General features: G+C 39.1%; 1 protein-coding gene across 1 annotated transcript in view; it reads left to right on the top strand.

Moving 5' to 3' along the window:
• Positions 1-12,211, top strand: part of SNX25 (sorting nexin 25) — a 93,292-nt gene that overhangs the window by 40,716 nt on the left and 40,365 nt on the right. Inside the window, exon 6 of the mRNA XM_082483112.1 lies at positions 3,280-3,350. Coding sequence (XP_082339238.1) covers positions 3,280-3,350 — 71 coding nt within the window. The remainder of the gene's footprint in view (positions 1-3,279; positions 3,351-12,211) is intronic.

Raw genomic sequence — 12,211 nt, 5'->3', positions numbered from 1 at the left:
TAGCAGAACTTCTCTCTGTTCTTTTTGTGGAAACATCCCTTTCATTTTTATAAGGGTTTTGCTTTCATAAAAAGTCATTTGCTCATTTCTGAGGAGCTATTTTGTCTTTTTTTTTTTTTTTTCTCCACTTTCATATGTTTGCTTTCTGAAAATTTTGATTTGTTTGGGGGGGCGGGAGGGGACCCAAACCAACAAAGCTTTCAGAGAAGGGACCATTGTATAGTTATCTACAAACATCCTTCAAAGTCACTCTTCATAATGTTTACCTTCGTTGCTGCTTGTCATGAAGGGAGGCAGAGTTTTATTTCTGTTTCATCAAATCTCCACAAAGTATGTTGTTCCTATTTCTTTCAGGAAGAAAAAGTGTATACAGTGAAGTTTCACCTTCATTTCCCCTCAGATTTAAGTTACTGTGGATAAATTGGAAGTCTGCTACAAATAAGGAAAAAAAGATTAATTCTTCCGCATCAGATGTGGAACAAATTTACTTGCTCTGCCAGAAAAAGACTAGAGATAAGACATGATGAGTTAAAAACATAGCTGAGAATAAGTAGTGATAAGGAAATAAACTGGTGGATAGTTTTCATTCTGCTCTCAAGATCAGCATTATATTTATTCTGTTATTTATTAGTATAGCAGCAAAAGGTCGCTATGCAATTCGTGGTAAGAAAGACCGTTATCGCTGCTTCTGTGTCATTTTTTACTTAAGAAACGAGGGAAAGGGATGAATTTAACAAAGAATAGGGAAGAGATAAGAGTAGGAAGTTTGAAGTAATGTGGATGTGAGCGCGTGATTTGTCCAGTTTATCAAGTACAGTTCACTTCTTGAAAAGAAAATTAATACGTCACATTTGAAACTTCCTGAGATGATTACTCACCAGCACCTCAGAATATGTAGCAGCTAGAAGATTTGCAACAGGCTTTCAGGGAGAACGGTCATGGTCTGGCAGTGTAGCCAGGGTGGTGGTTTTGTGGTGCAGTGATGTACAGCCCTCTGAGTACAAAATCATAGAACCATTTAGGTTGGAAAAGACCTTTAAGATCATCGAGTCCAACTGTAAACCTAACACTGCCAAGTCAACCACTAAACCATGTCCCTCAGCACCACATCGACACAAATACTTCCAGGGATGGCGACTCCACCACTTCCCTGGGCAGCCTATTCCAATGCTTGACAATCCTTTCTGTGAAGAAATTTTTCCTAATATCCAATCTAAACCTCTCCTGGTGCAACTTGAGGCTATTTCATCTTGTCCCCTCATCTAGATCATTGCTGACGATATTAAATAAAACTGGCCCCAGTGCTGAGCCTGGGGAGCACCACTTGTGACTGGTGCCAGCTGGATTTAACTCCATTCACCTCCACTCTTTGGGCCCAGCCATCTAGCCAGAGTTTTACCCAGCGAACAGTACGCCTGTCCAAGCCATGATCACCCAGTTTCTCCAGGAGAATGCTATGGGGAACGGTTTCAAAGGCTTTACTAAAGTCTAGGTAGACAACATCCACAGTCTTTCCCTCATCCACTAAGCAGGTCACCTTGTCATAGAAGGAGATCAGGTTAATCAAGCAGGACCTGCCAGAGTTACAGCCAGAGCCCAGTGCGTAAGGGGAGCAGACTAAATAGTATCTTTGAGGATGTAACTCGGACCATCTCCCTTGCTTAAGGTAATATAGTGAGGAACAGAAAAAAAGAGATGTTGTATTACAGTCTTGATAATGAAAACATGTAAATCCGTGAATGTGAACAAATAGGCATAAATTTGGAAGGAAAGAAGTTGCAAGGTAAAAGTGGAAACTGCCTTCCATGTGTAGTATTTACTTGGTCGTCCGTACCTTATTCAATAAATTCCTAATGTTCACAGGTACAACACCTGAGTGAGATGAATGAGTTTTGTTTATAACCCGTTTACAGATGACATAAGCAAGGCACCAAAAGTCCAAGTGAGCTGCCCAGAATAGTTCAGGAAGTCTGTGTCTGAGCAGGAAATTAGCTGTGGGACTTCTACACACCAAAATATCACCCTCACTATGGGGCTGTTCTTCCTCTGAAGGACTGGGCAAGAACTGTGATGGTGGATGGAAACAACCAAGATCGAGTAATGGCAAAAGGAAATTGGGTTAGAAAAACTAAAATTTTGCAAACAGGTTCTCAGGTTTCAACTTGGTAATGGAAGGAATTTGGTAGAATAAAGATTACTGCAGAAAAAAACAAAACAAAACAAAACCCTGAAGCGTAGTTTTGAGCATATGCTGTACGTGTAAAACTGTATGTCTATACAAAGAGGCAGAGACAAAATCCTAAAAGAGTTACAGGAGGGAAAAGGAATGGAGGGAATTCGAGTAATGTTGATCAAAGAAACATACATGGGAGAAGGGGAATATATTTTTAAGGACCGTAGATGCTTTTTTAAACAGAGAATAAATAGTCATGGAAATAGCAGACTTTCTAGGATGGTTCAGCCTTCATCTGGGAGTTAACTTGATAGATGAGATTAGGGAACTCCTACAGGAATGAGTTACATTCACTAGAATACTTGCTTTATTACCAGTATTAATAACTGCCAAAGTAAGTGCACTGAGAGGAATTTGAGAGTTTGTTATGACCAGAATTTTGACGTTTATGAAAGATTTAACTGGCAGTCATTTTCTTTGCTGAGTGCATTAGTTACAAGATTGGTTTTACTTAAAATTCAGTTTACTAACTGCATTAGCTGTCTTCCACTATGTGTAATATAGTTTTAGGTGATAAACATGTTTTAATTATTCCTGGATTGTAGTACTTTAGGGTTTTACTCATTTTAGTGTAATATTTTTTTTTTCTTCTCCTAAGTGATATATGCTTCATATATAAGTATTGAGTGCATTAGCTAGAACCACCTTACAGACAGCTCTTTGCTTTTGAACCGAAGTCCCATCCTAGTTTCCTGCAGAAAATCTATTTTTAATGTTAAGAGCATGACTTTATGTTGTGTTCACAGAATTTTATTAACTGTCTGTGCAGTGCCAGCAATTGAGAGAAGGGGGCAGGGTTATGGTTAGTTGGATGTTTTCCTTTTGTTCCAAGATAAACTCTTTTTCCTACTCTGTGCAATATGCACACTGCTGCTTGGGTTGCAGAGAAATGGCTGTTTCCAGGTGAGGAGGAGGTTGGAAGTGTTTTGCTTTTAATTAATTCTTAAGTGTGATGTATGAAGAATACATTGTAAAAAATTAATACCATGTTTTTTTTTCTTCTCTCCTCCCTCTTTACCCTTATCCCCTACTGTTTTTAAAACTAGGTATCAGATTGTAGTGGAAATAGTTCAGGCAACCACAATCAGCAATATTCCCCAAGTGAAGAGGCAGAAAGGTAAGATTTCATTTTAAGTCACATCTGTTGTTTTCATTTTGAAAAGCTGTTTGAACTCCCGACATACATATGCAATCAGTGTGTGTGGGATTTTTAGACAGACTTTGGGAATGTGATGCCTTTAGTATTTCAGTTCTGTTCAATTTGTCTGATTGTTCCAGAAACTCCCATGATGTGATTATTCCCCCACCCCATCTTCATCTAAGCTGATGGATCATGAGAAAGGTCATATCTATGACGCATTCATTTGCAGAACTTACTGTATCTAGGATTTTTGGCATTACAAATTCATATGCTGAGAATCTTCCTTTCTCTTTCATACAATCCATTCTTGTCTGGTTTGCTTTCAAAACACAGAAGAAGGAATGATACAGCATAATTGTCACTCAGACTGTATTTTGACTCTTCATTGTAGTATGTTTTTGTGTTACAATACAGAGTGCTCTTACACCCTTCTGCAATGTTTTGGCAATGTCTGCCTTTTAAAATGCACATGCATCCTACGTTTGCACTGACATTTATTATATATACTGCGTTGTATGGTTCTCAAAATGCACCAAAACTGGTATATCGTCAGGACGTTATATTGATGGCAAAATTACAGACCAAACTTTTCCTTGGACAGATATACTTAAGGTATATCAAAGCACAATAAAAAGCAGTGGACAATATAAATTAATTTCTTTGTAAACAAACAAAGCTAAAAGATCTTGCTTTTCTCAGGTAATCTCTGTCAGGTTAAAAAAAATAAAATAAATCCTTTTCTAGGTCCTTGTATCACAAAGTAAAGCTTTTAAAAGTGATTCAAGCATAATGAAGAATGCAGAAACAGAAAACAAACATACTGGGGTTGGGGGGGATATCTTTGGTCAGTCTGAAGAGCTTGGGGTCCATGCTCAAGTTTCTGAAAGTATAGGGTTGTCAACACTGGTATGCTTTTTTTTTTTTACATTCTAAAATAGAGTTAGATGTGCATTCCTATAGGATAAATTGCTTATGTCAAACCAAGGCAAAAACAAAGGTAGGCATTGTTTTTTGCTCAAGTGTGCGTTACAGAAAGAGATACTAATATTTCTCAGATGAAAGTTAATTTAATGGAACGTCTGTTTCATGAAGTAATAAAATGAGAACAGGGAAGTTAACTCTGAGTACATTATGAAAAATCAATCTCACTAAGCCTTTATTTCCATTTGTGCTGCCATTGGTCTTTGTTGTGACAAGAATTGATTTGGGGAATATTTTTATACAGTTTAGGTTCCTACAATTAATTACTGTCTCACTCTCCTCTGTCTCACTTGAGTTTATCTAGTTAACTATCCACTATTCTAAACCCTGAACAGAACATGTTTTTCTGAAGCTACAAGTGCCTAGTACTGCACAATAGATAGAAAAAGATTATTGCTATTTATTCTGCCAAAACAGATCTGATTCCACTAACTCTGTGGTGAAGTTGGTTCTGCATTTTTATGGGCTCTTGACTTTTACCTGTATTAAAAAAAATCAAACAGAAATTCTGCTATCTGGTGCACTGACGTTTTCCGTTAAGGTATTGACTTTTATTGTTAGTTTAGTCCTATGGCAACCTTGTATGTCATTTAAGAGTTGATTACCAGTGCTGGCTATATTAGGCAGTGGAGCTATTGTGGCTAAACCTTTTCTTTATTAAACAGCCAATGGTTATTGTGCCTGAAGAAAAAGGTGACATTTTTTGCTTGACACATGGGGAACAGTTTGCACAAATTTAAGGCAGATTTCTAATCTGTTTGAGTTATTCTGCTAAGGTTTTAATCTACCAAAAAACTTCAGGCTGTCTATGTACAGTAAAGTTTAAGAGGGCAATCAAAACTGTAGAGGGTTAAAATCTAGTTCTGAAGGCTTTTTTGTGTCTTTTTTCCTGAAACAGGTGGAAACATTTTTTCCTAATGTGGTAACGAATTTAACATGTTCCTGAATTTTAGGAAGAAAAGTTTAAGGAAAAAAAGCTGTGCTACCTTCCTTAAAACAAAACAAATCCAACAAAAACCACAGCACAGCTCACTGCCGATACGAACACTGTTGAACTCTTGTAGAACAGACCACCACATTACTTATGTCACCTTTTGATGTTTCCCTTTCTGGATGTCACAGCATACTGCAACACTTTTTTTCGTGGTGAAAAACTAAATGTAAGATTTGTGCAAAATAGAAGTGTGTTTGCACAATCTCATCCTATCTTTTTAATCTGTTCTCCTAATACCTGCTGCATACCTGTCACAATGTGTGTGAGCATGGGTATTTGATGTATATGGCAGTCTCCGCTTTCCTGGTAGTAAAGAGCTCTTGCCTTTTGTGTCAGGGGCATCTCTTAGCTTTGATTCCAGCCTGGCAAGAGATAGTCTTACTGGTAGCTACTTCTTTTTTCCTATGGCAAAGTTGAGTCCTAAAAATATAACTGCTTCTTTAGTGTCTGGGTGTTCAGGTGGAGCAGCTGAACTTTAGCTGGACAGCAGTCTGTCAAGCCTGATACCCGCGCTCAGACTGTAAGAGTAGAGCAAGTGTGGAATAATACGTACATGGATATAGGCTCAGCCTCCATCAGTTTGAGGCATGGGAGCTTCCTGAGGCAGCATTTTCAATAGGAAAAGGTACAGCAACAAACGTGAGGACCACTTAGTGCAGCAGGAGTGGCCAATACTCTGCAGCAGTGAGTGCTTAGCCGCTATCTAAGCAAAGTCTGTGTTGCGCAACTATGTGACTAGCCCTAAAGGTGCTTGAGCAGTATTGTGTACCTTTGCTCTTGGCTGAGGAGACATAATTAAGCCTCTAAAAATGACTGAAAATATTTCACACAGAATCACAGAGTTTTCAGAGTTGGAAGGGACCTCAAGAGATCATCTAGCCCAACTCCCCTGCCAAAGCAGGATTGCCTAGAGCACATCACTCAGGACTGCATCCAGGTGGGTCGTGAAACTCTCCAGAGAAGGGCACTCCCCCCCCTCCCTGGGCAGCCTGTGCCAGTGCTCTGTCACCTGAACCGTAAAGAAGTGTTTCCGTGTATTTGAACGGAACTTCCTGTGTTCTAACTTGTGCCCATTGCCCCTCGTCCTGTCACTGGGAACCATTGAAAAGAGCCTGGCTCCATCCTCCTTCAGCCCACCCTTGAGATACTTGTACGCCATTGTATTTAGTTTATAAAAAGATGAGGTGTCTGTTATGAAAGGATGTATAGCCTGAGGACCAGGTTTCAGACTGATGGCTTCTCAAGTACCCTACAGTTGCCTGAGTTCTTTTAGTATTTTAGCGTGAAGTATGCATTTAATGTTGGTGCCCAGAGGGGTTGGAGAGGAAGGCTTGTCCCTCAGCAAGGACAGGGTTCTTTACACTTGATTTAACTACTGTTGGTGCCACCTATTGGCAAAATATTTAGCTGTTAGTGCCCTCTAATAAAAGCAGAAAGTACTTTGAAGTACTTCTAAACATCATTGTATTAAACTCTGTAGTAAAAATGGCATATTATAGGGTCTTTTTTCTTTTCAGATTTCTATCACTTGAGTCTTCTGGCATGTGAGCTTAGGAGAGCAAAGGAAAACGTACAAAAGCATCCGATTCATGTTAAGCAGTAAGTTTTGCATTTGACTTCCTGAGAGAGTCAAATGTCTTAAAAGGTTGAGACACAAAATAATTTGAGAGGTTCACTGTATGATGTCTGTTGTGGGTGGACGATATAACTTCTGTGGCCAGGAGAATTGCTTTTGGCCATTGCTCAAGCTGAATAAGAAACCTAATGTAGCATTAGTGTTTTCAGAGGTGTTGATGGTTTATTTTTGGAGTGGTGCAGGCCACTGTAAATGGAAGCTGTTATCTTATATGCTGACGCTACACTACTTCCCTCGTTTACACTTGCACAAAACTGCTACAACTGATGTATACATGTATCTGTGTTACTTGTCCTAACTCTGTCCTTCTACGTGTCCTCTTCCAAAATAGTCAGGGTCACTTCAGCAGTGACTATAGAAGGAGTCTTGCTTTTGGTCTTACTCCTTTTTTTTACTCAACTTTGTTTTTCTTCCTATTGATATTTTTGGACTGTGTTCTTCTCTACAGTCACATGTGCTCTGGTTGGAAGAATCACATCTTTCTACATCTTTACCTGTAAAACTCTCTCTTCATCTTGCCTTTTGATAAAGATTCCTTGCAAGTACTGAACCAAATTTAAGCTGAGTTTTAGGTATTTTAAGTATTTTATACAAAATCTGTGTTAAAGATTTTGAAGGACTAGACATGTTTATCTGAGAATGTTTACTGCGTTTTGATCTAGTAAAGCAGTTTGTAAGAGGACAAATATGCAGATCAGGCATTGTAGCATGAGTGAGAGGAGACCTGAGTTTCTAGAAGCAAGAGTAGATACTATTTTATAAAGAAAAGGCTTCAAAAAAGCCTTTTAAAGGATATAGGAACAAAAGTAGGTTGCTATAATAATTTGATATTTGCTTAATGTGAGTAATAAACTGTTTGAATACACTAGTTCTAATTTTAACAGACACATTTTTGTTCCTTCTCCTACTGATATTATATTATAGGATCCTACATGAATTTTAGTGAGAATCCCTTTTTCCTAGCTGCTGTTTAAAACAAAACCCCATGAAGGCATGTACCTTGTCTTAGGGTAAAACAAAGAGAATCTCTCAACAGATTCTCCCTCCATCCCAACACCACGAAGGGATTTATTTGATTTTCTGTGCATTCTACCTTACACGTGACTTCATGGCATGACCGGAAACCACTCTCAAATGATGGGATGGGACTGTTTCTCAGACACCACATTGTAATCAACCCCAGGGCACCCCTGTTGAGAAAACTGCTCCTTTTCAAGCAGGGATTGCGAGACAGATCAAATAAGCAGCCATTTCTGTATGAAGAGATCTGCTGTGTTGCAGTAGAAGATTTCTCCTGCCGGGTGTTCCCGCTGTGCATCTAGATATTTGCTTTTATAAGTGGAGCTGACGACTGGTACAGAAACAGAACAGTCTGTGGGCAGGCTTTTTAGGTACTGTGGTTCTGAAAGAGGCTTGAATGTCTGTAAAAGGGGACTTTTCTTTTAGAAGCTGGGGCTCTAAGCTAACTTGAGTGTGTGGGTAGCGATGTGTGGGTTTTGTCAATATGATAATTTAGAGTGAAGTAAAATGGATACTTCTGCATTCCAGCGCATTACAGATGCCATCTAACTTAATTATGACAAAACTATATTATGATTTCTCCCTCTCCATCCTCCACGCAGGGATAAACACGCATACACAATTAATTCTGCATTGCTTTTTGGCAGGGCTTAAAGAGCTACTGTTGCACTTGCATGCTGTGCTCAAGCAGTACGTGTGGAGGGAATCCTTGTGGATGAAGGTGAAGGTTACTGTGATTCTGATCGTGATAGGCTCATTTGTGATTTTTCAAATCAGTTCTGTAGATGAAGGTTGCCTTTCTCCTCCTGAGATCCTTTGTGTGCTAGTGATGGTAATGTGTCTTGTCCATGGTTGGGTTGGTGAGATGCCCATCAGGGAGAGGTAAAGAGGCTCACTAGTCAGAAGTGACCAAGGGGAACGCAGGGACCTACAGACAGAGGCTGTATGTGGTGGATGTTATTTTATTGTGTAGTTCATACTTACTCCCATGCCACTTTGCTTTTTGTTTTGCTCAGCTGTGGCAGTGACGCGGGAGGCTGTGTTGTACTACGTATTGCTAATGATCAGTGCCTAAATTCTCCATGATCTCCTTTTAAGTCCCTTTCCCCAGACCTGTTGCCTGAAGTGTTTGGGGTTTAGCACTTTCTTTTTACTCGTTCTCTTGTCTGACCACAGACCTGGTTTTCCCTTTGCTTGTACCTTGTGCAGTAGAAGAACCTTGTGTTCTTCTCAAAGTCTAGCCTGCTTTTGCAGAATTGAATAAATACTTTTCCAGGCCTACGTAGGCTTTGGAAATGTGTAATTCAAAGTTTCTGAGAGTTCAAAGAGGTCTGTAATGATCAGTAAATTATATATAGAAGATTACAGTTATTGTTTATGTGAAAATGTTAAATCGGTGTTTGCTACTTAAGTGCTTCAGCACGGCATTAAGTAGGCACTGCGTGTGTTTAACTCAGCTCTCACAAAAAGTCTTTCAGAAACACATATCATGATGTGCATGTGTGTAGCTCCTTCAGAGACTAGTCAGATGAGTCGATACTGTTGTACATGCTGCCAGGTGTCAGGTATCTGTAGTTCTTGAAGCTGTAAAGGAACAAGAACTTGTACTTCCAGTTTTAATCGTGTTTTTTGCAATATAACTTTGCAGTTAAGATGAGAAGTCTTTATTTTGTGTTGCTTCTATCAAGAGAAGGGGCAGCTTATGAAGTACTAAAATAGCAGGATAGGTTTTGTTTGTTTGTTTTTAATCATAGTAATACAATCCCCAAACTGTGAAGTTGATACTAGTAAAGAGGAAAAAATAAAAGTCCAAAGGATGCATTTTCTTTCCTTGTGTAGTGATGAAACAACGTCTTGCTTAGTAGCATGTGTCTGTTCCTCTTCCCTTTATTGGAGCTTGCTGAAGGGTATGTGAATAAAGGCAAACCTTTTCTTTTGTAACTTTCTGGTTTTATTTAGTTTATGCAGTGATACCTGAATGTAATGAACATCATCTTTGCTGCTGGCCATGGTGGGGGGTTGGAACTAGATGATCTTTAAGGTCCCTTCCAACTCTAACCATTCCATGATTCTATGATGTTCAGAAATGGCAAAAAGGCTCTTATTTATATCTTAGTACTTTAGTCGTGGTGGGATCACCAGAATTAATTAATAGAATAGATTAAAAAGAGAAATTGTCTTTATAGTTTAAAATACCTTTTTGATAGGACTTAATAAAAAAAAAAAAAAAACAAACAAAAAAAACACCCAAACCAAAAATCCTGAAAACAAAACAAAAATACCCCAGCCAAACAAAAAACCCGCTAGAGCAGTTTAAATCTGAAAATCTGAGAATTCTCAAAAATCTCAAAAGGAAGTTAGGGTTAGCAGAAAACCGGAGATAGTCCTGACCTTCCCCAGTTGACATGAAGATGCTCTTCCTGACCTCTGCTAGCTTATCTTTTATATTGTGGAAGAGGGAAATCATGTTCAGTGTTTGTCCACTCTTCCATGCCATCTCTCTTGCACGTTAACTGCAATCTGTGCTGGGCTGCTCTTCATCAGTCTCTTGTTTATTTATGAAGGAATGTCACTGCCAGGCTTTCACAGTGACTAGTCCTGTTTATCCACGGAGCAGGAACAGGCCGGCAGGGTGATCTTCATCATTCTGCCCTGAGTGTTTCTTACATGGGGTGGCTCCTTATGGATAGGAAGGGCTGAGTGAGGCAAATGTTTTTGAAGGATCTTTGCTAATAAAGTAATTAATCACTGGAAGCAGGTGGGATGTAGGGCTCATTAGTCTCTCCTGGAGGTCTGCTGCAATCACAGGATGATAAGACTTCGGGTGAAGTAGACACGCTTACTTTGAAAACCCTCCAAGAATGCCTTGTTTTTACTAAGAAGCATAGTTTTGTTTTAAGGAGGCTGAATGATCATGACGTAGCGCTGTTTGTGGGTTTTCAAAGCGTAGGGTTTCAAGTATGCATTTCAAGCCCAAAGTATTTAAACTATTGAGAGAATCGAGAACTTCTAGAAATCATCTTAGTCAAGTGCAGAAGGGGAAACGTGGGGTTTAATCTTCGCTTTGAACAGCTGTCCCTGTATTTGTTTTAGCTGTAAATGTTTTAAATTGAGGGAGAGAACTATTTTGTCCCTAAGGACTTTTCCTGCCTTTTTTTGTTCTCCTTTCTTTTTCTCTCATTAATACTGGTACCTCTGGTCAGGGAGCTGAAACACTAAATTAAATGCTCTGTTGACTTCCCTGTGGAGATAACATGCCAGGAAAACAGATGGCTTATTTTTTTTTTCATGGTAAACTCATTTTATCTTTTGCTTCAGCGAGTGTCATCTCTGTAGTTCACTATTATATGGCAGCTCAGATGCAAATGAGACTTATCCATTAAAACACTAACAGTCTTTGAGTCAGGAAGGTTCCCTACCAGCATACATAAATACATGCAGTGAATAAAGTGATACTAAAAATATGGGAAAAGGTACTGGGAGGATATCTGCACTCGCATTACGTGTAGAAATTCAGGGAGCTTCACGTACCTTGTGTTGTCCTTCAGTACACAAGTGACAAAACTTACGGTCACATGCAGTAGTTACATGTTACATTGCAGTCCTGAGTAATGTGCTCTGGGCCGTCCTGCTTTAGCAGGGGAGTTGGACTAGATGATCTCTAGAGGTCCCTTCCAACTCTGAAAATTCTGTGATTCTGTGATTCTATGTGGCTTTAAGGGGGAAATAAAAGGATGAAAACAGTCCTAAAAGGAGAAGGTACCTTAATGTATTAGAAATGTGTTTAAAATACCTATTTTAAGTCATTCCTAAGAGGTTTCCTTTTTCTGTGTGCACATTCACAAACCTAGCTGTCTGCTTGTTTCTCTACAGCAATTGGAATGCTGTTTTCATCTACATCATTTTACTAGCATTTGATATTTTGAAAACACAGTAGAATAGATCTGTATTATTTATCCCTGAACAATCAATTAATCCAGAGCCAAGCACAAGCCAGGTACTTTGCTACCAAGCTCCAGTCATAGCCCACAAAAAGGGGACTATTATCATTGAATAACAGGAAAATAAAACTGGTGTGAATCAGTTGCATCCTGCAGATATAAACCAGGAATGATTGCAATGCGGTAGGACTTTTTGATCTGCTTTATCTGCTGCTTCTTTTTTTAGGCCCTGGTAATTAGCTGAAAAGGCTGGAAAGTAGAATAT

The sequence above is a fragment of the Vanellus vanellus genome (genome assembly GCF_965231255.1).
Source record: "Vanellus vanellus genome assembly, chromosome: 4".
Taxonomy (NCBI): domain Eukaryota; kingdom Metazoa; phylum Chordata; class Aves; order Charadriiformes; family Charadriidae; genus Vanellus; species Vanellus vanellus.
This window is presented reverse-complemented; position numbering and strand designations above follow the sequence as displayed.